This window comes from Triticum urartu, chromosome 5, assembly GCF_003073215.2.
Source record: "Triticum urartu cultivar G1812 chromosome 5, Tu2.1, whole genome shotgun sequence".
NCBI lineage: Eukaryota > Viridiplantae > Streptophyta > Magnoliopsida > Poales > Poaceae > Triticum > Triticum urartu.
In genome coordinates this window covers 609,217,322-609,228,565 of record NC_053026.1, presented here as the reverse complement: position 1 = coordinate 609,228,565, position 11,244 = coordinate 609,217,322, and the positions used below count along the sequence as shown (strand labels likewise).

The 11,244-nt window shown below is 45.1% G+C and overlaps 1 protein-coding gene across 1 annotated transcript; it reads left to right on the top strand.

The window, feature by feature from the left end:
* Window positions 1–1,447: 1,447 nt before the first annotated feature.
* Window positions 1,448–2,352, top strand: LOC125506292 (NDR1/HIN1-like protein 1). The gene has a single exon (XM_048671143.1). It carries the CDS (start codon window positions 1,574–1,576, stop codon window positions 2,216–2,218), a length of 645 nt encoding a protein of 214 aa, XP_048527100.1. The 5' UTR covers window positions 1,448–1,573; the 3' UTR covers window positions 2,219–2,352.
* The last annotated feature ends 8,892 nt before the right edge of the window (window positions 2,353–11,244 follow it).

Sequence of the window (11,244 nt, the reverse complement as noted above, 5' to 3'; positions counted from 1 at the left end):
TACTAGTAGTTCACGGAGCTGGTTGGTTTTGAAAATTTGCATGTGTATAGGTTGTAGGCCTGTTTAGGCGCATAGCGGGGCGAGGGTTGTGGTGTGTGTGGCGTGTGTGTCGTGCATCTGATTGGGTTCTACAACTTTGTATCTGTATAATCCATATCCATACCTCCATACCTAATAATAAAGGAGCTATTGCTTCTGCCGGTACGTTACCGAAATTGCCCTTAAATTTGCAAAATATTACCCTCCGATGCCACTTATAAGTGATTTTATTTTTGAGAAAAACTTAAAAATGATAAAAAAAAACAGTTAACACAGGGGAATCCCGCCTCGATCGGCCCATGTTGTAGGAACCTTCTATACTGCGCTCAATGCGCTGGGAGAAGACACAACGCACCTATTTGGGCTAGCCCATGTCCAGGCGGCCTGGTTTTAAATTTTGTTTTTTGTTTTTCATTTTCGTTCTCCGTCTTCATTTTTTTATACTTTAAATAATTTGGGACTTCAAACAAGTTTCGAAAATTTAAAAAATGAAAAATTTTAAATAAATTTTTTAATAATTCATAAATGTTTGTGGATTCAGAAAATGTGCATGATTTTAAAAAAATGTATGCATATTTAAAAAAAATGAAAATAAGTATTCGCGAAAGCAAAAAATGTTCATCATGTTTTTTAAAAGTTCGCCTATTAAACAATGTTAATGAAATAGAAAAACAATTCGCCAATTCAAAAAATGTTCGTGAATTAAAAATTATCCCAAAAATTCAAAAACTGTTTGTGACTTACAAAATAGTTCATTGATTCAAAAGAAGTTCGCTGATTCGAAAAATGATCATGCATTTCAAAAAATGTTCGTTAAAGAAAAAAATGTTTGTGAATTTCAAAAATTGTTCCACCAAACAATTTTGAAAAAAATGTTCGTCAAACCTAGAAATATTATCCTATTAAAGAAAAATGATTTAAAAAATGTTTACAAATAGTATAAAATGTTCATGATTTTAGAAAATATTCGAAAATCTGTAAAAAGGTTCACAGATTTGACAAATGCTCATGATTTCAGATATGTTCACGAGATTAAAAAATGTTCATGATTTTCAAAAGCTGTTCACGATTTCATGAAAAGGAGAGTGGTTGTGTATCTAGGTGATGTAGCAAAATGTGGTCATGGCCATTAGAGTTTATGATTTTTTTTCTTCCGTTGTAACGTACGGGCATTTTGCTAATTGGGGCTACAGTGCGTAAAAGGCTCACCAGCACATGGTCAAACAGAAAACACGAATCTCAAAGCGCATGCCGCAAGAACCCAACGGAGGTACGCGCCGGTCGAGTTGGCAGAAGAATCTTCTTCGGTTGAGACGTTGCTTTCCCTGTCCACCTCCCCCATCCCAAGATCCAACCCAGATGCACTGTAATCGTTGGCCACCATCTCCTACCTACCGTTGCTTGATTTCAAAGCGCCCGATCGCTCGCTCGCTCACTCACTCACTCACTGAAGGGAGCTACTCCACTCCACTAGCTAAGCCACACACCCACCCCACAGCCATACCAAGCACGGTACAGAGAGCGGAGCGGAGCCATGAGCAAGGACCGGCACGAGCACCACCTGCGGCGCTGCTGCGGCGGCCTCGCGGCGTGCCTCCTGTTCCTGGTCGTCGCCGTCGCCGTCACCGCGCTCGTCGTCTACCTCGTGCTCCGCCCCGCCAAGCCCTCCTTCTACCTGCAGGACCTGCAGCTCCGCTCCGTCAGCCTCGGGGACCCGTCCCTGTCCGCCACCGCGCAGGTCACGCTCGCCTCCCGCAACCCCAACGACCGCGTCGGCGTCCTCTACCGGCGCCTCGACGTCTTCGTCACCTACCGCGACGAGCCCGTGACGGTGCCGGTCTCGCTGCCGCCCGCGTACCAGGGCCACCGGGACGTCACCATCTGGTCCCCCGTGCTGTCCGGGGAGTCCGTGCCCGTGGCCGGGTTCGTCGCCGACGCCATGAAGCAGGACATCGCCGCCGGGTACGTGGCACTGCAGGTCAAGGTCGACGGCCGCGTCCGGTGGAAGGTCGGCAGCTGGGTCTCCGGCAGTTACCACCTCTTCGTCAGCTGTCCCGCCGTGCTCGCCGCCGGCCCTGGTGGCATGCCGACCGGGGGCGCTGGCCTCAACGGTACAGCCAGCCGCGCCGTCGCGTCGCTCAAGTTCACGCAGCCGACAGGGTGCACCGTCGGCACATGATGGAAATTACGTGCCATACGTGCCTACGTGGAAGAAATTACGTAGCTTTTGATTTTTCTGCTTATGTCTCATGTAACGGGAGAATAAAATGTACTAGTTCAAATTTTGGAATTAATTATTGCAATTTGTATTTCTTCGCCGTCGCATCACGATCTATGCATGGAACAACAACGGGCATATCTAAGTTCTTCTGAATGATTTAAAATCTGAGTGCGGCATAAAAGTGTAGTACGGAGTACTGTGTAGTTTTTCCACGAGGTCGACCTGGTCGACGATCGCACGTACGATCACACAACCGATAGATGGATGGACGATAGCTAGGGAGATCGTGGAGTTGATAGGGAACAACCACCCAACAACACATAACAAAAGTGGCAGGCAACAGGGCGGTCACGTCCTGGTCATTCTAGCCGCTCAATGCAACGTAGTGCAATGGCCGTAGGAAGAGTTTATTGACAAATTAAGAGCAACTTCAATGGGATGACCCAAACAGACGGCGATTTCGTCTGTTTTTTATCTGTTTGGGTCGGCCGCCAACCCGATGTCTGCCCTGTTTCTGATATGGGTCGGCAGCGCGCTCAACGCGCCGACTCATATGTGCCGGCGTAACCGGCTGACCGTTCAATATTACATTGATTTGCATTCAAATATATTGTCAAATAACATAGTTCACCAAATAAAATAGTATAATTTGACAAGCCGGATACAAATAAAAATGTTTCACATAGTTTTGCAAACAAATAAAAGAAGATACATATATTGGTTGCCAACATGAGCCCACATATGCTCAATCAAATCATTTTGCAGTTGCATGTGAGTTTTTCAATCACGCATGTCTTGATGAAGTTGGGTGAACTGTTCAAACATTGCCGCTACTCCATGCTCAGGCACAATATTGTCACCCTGAAACTGAAACCCTTAATCGTAGACGTTCCGGACGCTCGTCTTCTACGATCATATTGTGCATGATCACGCAAGCAGTCATCACCTTCCACAGTTTTTGCGTGCTCTAGGTATTAGCATGATACCGAACGATGCCCCATCGAGATTGCAAAACACCAAAGGCACGCTCAACATCCTTCCTAGCACTCTCTTGCTCTTGGACAAATCTTTTCCTCTTCTCTCCATCGGAATTTTTTATGTTTGAACAGCGGGCTTGTTGTATCAAAGTAGTCTTTCCAAAGAAGGAATTGTCTGCTTTTTCGATTGCGATTCAACGCCGGAAGGTGGCTTAGAATGGAGCCACGGAACAACAGTCGATGGCTGTTGAGGTGGTGATGGACCAACACGGCAGCCAATATCTCCTCCTCCTCGTCGGACGACGAATCGTAGGAGTCGCAAAGGAAATTGTGAAAAAAGTACTCGTCGGCGGAGTCCATTTTCGTACCTTGGCAAACTGTCAAACAGCTTGCGGGCATATAGAAGGAGACGACCGACGAGGGGAGTCGCGGCGGGCACGGACCAGCAAGCTGCCTTGCCGGCGTCTACGAGCGTGCCGGTTGGATCTGGCCGGGGCGGCGAGGCGGCTTCTTGCTCACGGGCGGCTGTGCGGTGGGGGGAGCGGTGGCGGGAAGCAGTTTGCTCCCCGACAGCAAAACGGCGATGGCGGGCGACATGGGAGTACGCAGTGTTACTGGGCGGATGTGGAGGCGGCAGCAGCTGGCAGAGTCGCTGGCAAAAATGGGCGGCAGCGTCGGCGACGAAGGAGAAGGGCAGGGGTTGTTGTTGGCTGGGGGTGAGGGGGGAGGCCAATGTGCCACCGACCAGCGGGCCAAGGGAGAGGAGAAGGCGAGTGTGCGCGCGTCCGTCGCGTGTCCGCGCCGACACAAATCCGGCTTAAAAATGGACCGGGAATGGGTCGCCCGCGGACGAAAAGTGGGCACGTGTTCGTTTGGGTCGGCGCATTGAATCGCATTTTGTGTCCGCGCCGACCCAAACGGACGCAGGCGAACGAAATGGTCGCCCCATTGAAGTTGCTCTAAAGGTCGTAGGAAGAGTTTATTGACAAATTTGAGCCCTGAAATGTCCGCGGACAATGACCAGGTGGACCTCAGATTCTACCATTTGCAACCACATACCTTATTGTTAGGGACCGTAGCATGCAATTTTAAAAAAATTCTACGAACATGCAAGATCTATCTAGGAGATGCATAGCAACGAGAGGGGGAGAGTGTGTCCATGTACCCTCGTAGACCGAAAGTGGAAGCATTATGTTAACGCGGTTGATGTAGTCGAACATCTTCGCGATCCAACCGATCAAGTACTGAACGTACGACACCTCCGAGTTCAGCACACGTTCAGCTTGATGACGTCCCTCGAACTCTTGATCCAGCAAAGTGTCGTGGGAGAGTTTCGTCAGCACGACGTCATGGTGACGGTGATGGTGATGTGATCCGCGCAGGATTTCACCTAAGCACTACGACAATATGACCGGAGGAGTAAACTGTGGAGGGGGGCACCACACACGGCTAAGAGAATAACGGATCTGCTTTGAGGTGCCCCCTGCCCCCATATATAAAGGAGGGGAGGGAGGAGCCCGACCACAGGGGGCGCGCCATCGGGGGGGGGGGGGAACTAACTAGGACTCCGAGTCCTAGTCGCCCCCCTTTCCTTTCTTTCGGAGGGGGGAAAGGGAAGGAGAGAGAGGGAGAAGGAAAGGGGGCCGCGCCCCCTCTGCCTTGTCCAATTCGGAATCCCATGGGGTGTGCCACCCCTTGCGGGCTCCCCTCTCTCTCCCCTATGGCCCATGTAGGCCCATAACTTCCCCCCCCCCCCGGGGGGGGGGGGGGGGGGGTTCCGGTAACCTCCTGGTACTTCAAAAATACCCGAATCACTCCGGAACCATTCCGGTGTTCGAATACTATCGTCCAATATATCAATCTTTACCTCTTGACCATTTCGAGACTCCTCGTCATGTCCATGATCTCATCCGGGAATCCAAACAATCTTCGGTCACCAAAACACATAACTCATAATACAAATCGTCATCGAACGTTAAGCGTGCGGACCCTACGGGTTCGAGAACTATGTAGACATGACCGAGACACATCTCCGGTCAATAACCAACAGCGGAACCTGGATGCTCATATTGGTTCCTACATATTCTATGAAGATCTTTATCGGTCAAACCGCAATGACCATATACGTTGTTCCCTTTCTCATCGGTATGTTACTTGTCCGAGATTCGATCGTCGGTATCATCATACCTAGTTCAATCTCATTACCGGCAAGTCTCTTTACTTGTTCCGTAATGCATCAGCCCACAACTAACTCATTAGTCACATTGCTTGCAAGGCTTATAGTGATGTGCATTACCGAGAGGGCCCAGAGATACCTCTCCGATACATAGAGTAACAAATCCTAATCTCGATCTATGCCAACCCAACAAACACCTTTGGAGACACCTTTAGATCATCTTTATAATCACCTGGTTACGTTGTGACGTTTGATAGCACACTAAGTGTTCCTCTGGTGTTCGGGAGTTGCATAATCTCATAGTCAGAGGAACATGTATAAGTCATGAAGAAATAAATAGCAATAAACTAAACGATCATATTGCTAAGCTAGCGGATGGGTCTTGTCCATCACATCATTCTCTAATGATGTGATCCCGTTCATCAAATGACAACACATGTCTATGGCTAGGAAACTTAACCATCTTTGATAAACAAGCTAGTCAAGTAGAGGCATACTAGGGACATTCTGTTTGTCTATGTATTCACAAATGTACTAAGTTTCTGGTTAATACAATTCTAGCATGAATAACAAACATTTATCATGATATAAGGAAATACAAATAACAATTTAATTATTGCCTCTAGGGCATATTTCCTCCAGTCTCCCACTTGCACTAGAGTCAATAATCTAGATTACATTGTAATGATTCTAACACCCATGGAGTCTTGGTACTGATCATGTTTTGCTCGTGGAAGAGGCTTAGTCAACGGGTCTGCAACATTCAGATCCGTATGTATTTTGAAAATCTCTATGTCTCCCTCCTTGACTTGATCGTGGATGGAGTTGAAGCGTCTCTTGGTGTGTTTGGTTCTCTTATGAAATCTGGATTCCTTCGCTAAGGCAATTGTTCCAGTATTGTCACAAAAGATTTTCATTTGATCCGATGCACTAGGTATTACACCTAGATCGGATATGAACTCCTTCATTCAGACTCCTTCATATGTACTCCGCTTCACACGTAGATCCTGCCACGATGCTCTGCTTGGAACTGCACCAACTGATAGCTCCACCATTCAATATAAATACGTATCTGGTTTGCGACTTAGAGTCATCCGGGTCAGTGTCAAAGCTGGCATCGACGTAACCATTTACTACAAGCTCTTTGTCACCTCCATATATGAGAAACATATCCTTAGTACTTTTCAGGTATTTCAAGATGTTCTTGACCACTGTCCAGTGATCCACTCCTGGATTACTTTGGTACCTCCCTTCCAAACTTATAGCAAGGCACACATCAGGTCTGGTACACAACATTGCATACATGAAAGAACCTATGCCTGAGGCATAGGGAATGGCTTTCATTTTCTCTCTATCTTCTAAAGTGGTCGGGTATTGAGTCAGACTCAACTTCACACCTTGTAACACAGGCAAGAACCCTTTCTTTGACTGATCCATTTTGAACTTCTCCAAAACTTTATCAAGGTATGTGCTTTGTGAAAGTCCAATTAAGCGTCTTGATCTATCTCTATAGATCTTGATGCCCAATATATAAGCAGCTTCACCGAGGTCTTTCATTGAAAAATTCTTATTCAAGTATCCTTTTATGCTATACAAAAGTACTGTATTATTTCCAATCAACAATATGTCATCCACATATAATATTAGAAATGCTACAAAGCTCCCACTCATTTTCTTGTAACTACAGGCTTCTCCAAAAGCCTGTATAAAACCATATGCTTTGATCACACTATCAAAGCGTATATTCCAACTCTGATAGGCTTGCACCAGTCCATAAATGGATCGCTGAAGCTTGCACACTTAGTTAGCACCTTTAGGATCGACAAAACCTTCTGGTTGCATCATATACAACTCTTCTTTAAGAAATCCATTAAGGAATGCAGTTTTGACATCCATTTGAAATTTTTTATAATCATAAAATGCGGCAATTGCTAACATGATTCGTATAGACTTAAGCATCGCTATGGGTGAGAAGGTCTCGTCGTAGTCAACTCCTTGAACTTGTCAAAAAACTTTCGCAACAAGTCAAGCTTTGTAGACAGTAACATTACCATCAGCGTCAGTCTTCTTCTTGAAGATCCATTTATTCTCTATGGTTTGCCGATCATCGGGCAAGTCGACCAAAGTCCATACTTTGTTCTCATACATGGATCCCATCTTAGATTTCATGGCCTCAAGCCATTTTGTGAAATCTGGGCTCATCATCGCTTCCTCATACTTCGTAGGTTCGTCATGGTCTAGTAACAGGACTTCCAGAACGGGATTACCTTACCACTCTGGTGCGGAACGTACTCTGGTTGACCTACGAGGTTCGGTAGTAACTTGATTTGAAGTTTCATGATCATCATCATTAGCTTCCTCACTAATTGGTGTAGGCATCACTGGAACTGATTTATGTGATGAACTACTTTCCAATTCGAGAGAAGGTGCAACTACCTCATCAAGTTACACTTTCCTCCCACTCACTTCTTTCGAGAGAAACTCCTTCTCTAGAAAGGATCTATTCTTAGCAACAAATATCTTGCCTTCGGATCTGTGATAGAAGGTGTACCCAACAGTTTCTTTTGGGTATCCTATGAAGACGCACTTCTTCGATTTTGGTTCGAGCTTATTAGGCTGAAGCTTTTTCACATAAGCATCGCAACCCCGAAGTTTAAGAAACGACAGTTTCGGTTTCTTGCCAAACCAAAGTTCATATGGTGTCGTCTCAATGAATTTAGATGGTGCCCTATTTAACGTGAATGCAGTTGTCTCTAATGCACAACCCAAAAACGATAGTGGTAAATCGGTAAGAGACATCATAGATCACACCATATCTAATAAAGTACGGTTACGACATTCGGACACACCATTACGCTGTGGTGTTCCAAGTGGCGTGAGTTGTGAAACTATTCCACATTGTTTCAAATGAAGACCAAACTCGTAACTCAAATATTCGCCTCCACGATCAGATCGTAGAAACTTTATTTTCTTGTTACGATGATTTTCCACTTCACTGTGAAATTCTTTGAACTTTTCAAATGTTTCAACTTGTGTTTCATTAAGTAGATATACCCATATTTGCTCAAATCATCGGTGAAGGTCGGAAAATAACGATACCTGCCGCGAGCCTCAACACTCATCGGACCGCATACATTAGTATGTATTATTCCCAATAAGTCAGTGGCTCACTCCATTGTTCCGGAGAGCGGAATCTTAGTCATCTTGCCCATGAGGCATGGTTCGCACGCATCAAGGGATTCATAATCAAGTGATTCCAAAAGCCCATCTGCATGGAGTTTCTTCATGCACTTTAAACCAATATGACCTAAACGGCAGTGCCACAAATAAGTTGCACTATCATTATTAACTTTGCATCTTTTGGCATCAATATTATGAATATGTGTATCACCACAATCGGGATTCAACAAAAATAGACCACTCATGAAGGGTGCATGACCATTAAAGATATTACTCATATAAATATAACAACCATTATTCTCTGATTTAAATGAATAACCATCTCGCATTAAACAAGATCCAGATATAATGTTCATGCTCAACGCTAGCACCAAATAACAATTATTCAGGTCTAAAACTAATCCCGAAGGTAGATGTAGAGGTAGCGTGCCGACGGCGATCTCATCGACCTTGGAATCATTTCTGACGCGCATCGTCACCTCGTCCTTAGCCAATCTTCGTTTAATCAGTAGCCCTTGTTTAGAGTTGCAAATATGAGCAACAGAACCAGTATCAAAAACCTAGGCGCTACTACGAGCATTAGTAAGGTACACATCAATAACATGTATATCAAATATACCTTTCACTTTGCCATCCTTCTCATCCGCCAAATACTTGGGGCGGTTCCGCTTCCACTGTCCAGTCCCTTTGCAGCAGAAGCACTCAGTTTCAGGCTTAGGTCCAGACTTGGGTTTCTTCCCAGGAGCAGCAACTTGCTTTGCTATTCTTCTTGAAGTTCCCCTTCTTTCCTTTGCCCTTTTTCTGGAAACTAGTCGTCTTGTTAACCATCAACACTTGATGCTCCTTCTTGATTTCTACCTCCACAGCTTTGAGCATTGCGAAGAGCTCGGGAACAATCTTTTCCATCCCTTGCATATTATAGTTCATCATGAAGCCTTTGTAGCTTGGTGGCAGTGATTGAAGAACTTTGTCAATAACACTATCATCCAGAAGATTAACTTCCAGCTGAGTCAAGTGGTTATGGTACCCAGATATTCTGAGTATGTGTTCACTCACAGAACTGTTCTCCTCCATCTTGTAGCTATAGAACTTGTTGGAGACTTCATATCTCTCAACTCGGGCAATTTCTTGAAATATTAACTTCAACTCCTGGAACATCTCATATGGTCCATGACGTTCAAAACGTCTTTGAAGTCCCGATTCTAAGCCGTAAAGCATGGCACACTGAACGTTCAAGTAGTCATCAGATTTAGCTTGCCAGACGTTCATAACGTCCGGAGTTGCTCCTGCAGCAGGCTGATACGTCTCCATCGTATCTACTTTCCAAACACTTTTGCCCTTGTTTGGACTCTAACTTGCATGATTTGAATGGAACTAACCCGAACTGACGCTGTTTTCCGCAGAATTGCCATGGTGTTATTTTGTGCATAAATAAAAGTTCTCGGAATGACCTGAAAATCAACGGAGAATATTTTTGGAATATATAAAAAATACTGGCGAAAGAATCATGGCCAGGGGGCCCACACCCTGTCCACGAGGGTGGGGGCGCGCCTACCCCCTGGGCATGCCCCCTACCTCATGGGCCCCCTGGTGCTGCACCGAGCTCAACTCCAACTCTATATATTCACGTTCAGGGAGAAAAAACAGAGAGAAGGATTCATTGCGTTTTACTATACGGAGCCGCCGCCAAGCCCTAATCTCTCTCGGGAGGGCTGATCTGGAGTCCGTTCGGGGATCCGGAGAGGGGAATCCGTCGCTATCGTCATCATCAACCTTCCTCCATCACCAATTTCATGATGCTCACCGCCGTGCATGAATAATTCCATCGTAGGCTTGCTGGACGGTGATGGGTTGGATGAGATTTATCATGTAATCGAGTTAGTTTTGTTAGGGTTTGATCCCTAGTATCCACTATGTTCTGAGATTGATGTTGCTATGACTTTGCTATGCTTAATGCTTGTCACTAGGGCCCGAGTGCCATGATTTCAGATCTGAACCTATTATGTTTTCATGAATATATGTGAGTTCTTGATCTTATCTTGCAAGTCTATAGTCACCTATTATGTGTTATGATCCGTTAACCCCGAAGTGACAATAATCGGGATACTTACCGGTGACGACCGTAGTTTGAGGAGTTCATGTATTCACTAAGTGTTAATGCTTTGGTCCGGTACTCTATTAAAAGGAGGCCTTAATATCCCTTAGTTTCCAATAGGACCCCGCTGCCACGAGAGGGTAGGACAAAAGATGTCATGCAAGTTCTTTTCCATAAGCATGTATGGCCATATTCGGAATACATGCCTACATTACATTGATGAACTGGAGCTAGTTCTGTGTCACCCTATGTTATAATTATTGCATGAGGAATCACATCCGACATAATTATCCATCACTGATCCATTGCCTACGAGATTTTCATATATTGATCTTTGCTTATTTACTTTTCCGTTGCTACTGTTACAATCACTATAAAACCAAAACTATTACTTTTGCTACTGTTACCGCTACTATCATACTACTTTGCTATTAAATACTTTGCTGCAGATATTAAGTCTTTCAGGTGCGGTTGAATTGACAACTCAACTGTTAATACTTGGGAATATTCTTTGGCTCCCCTTGTGTCGAATCAATAAATTTGGGTTGAATACTCT

Bases quoted from the DNA above. Each gene is read 5' to 3' on its own strand.
- LOC125506292 (XM_048671143.1), top strand. From the start codon at position 1,574: ATGAGCAAGGACCGGCACGAGCACCACCTGCGGCGCTGCTGCGGCGGC.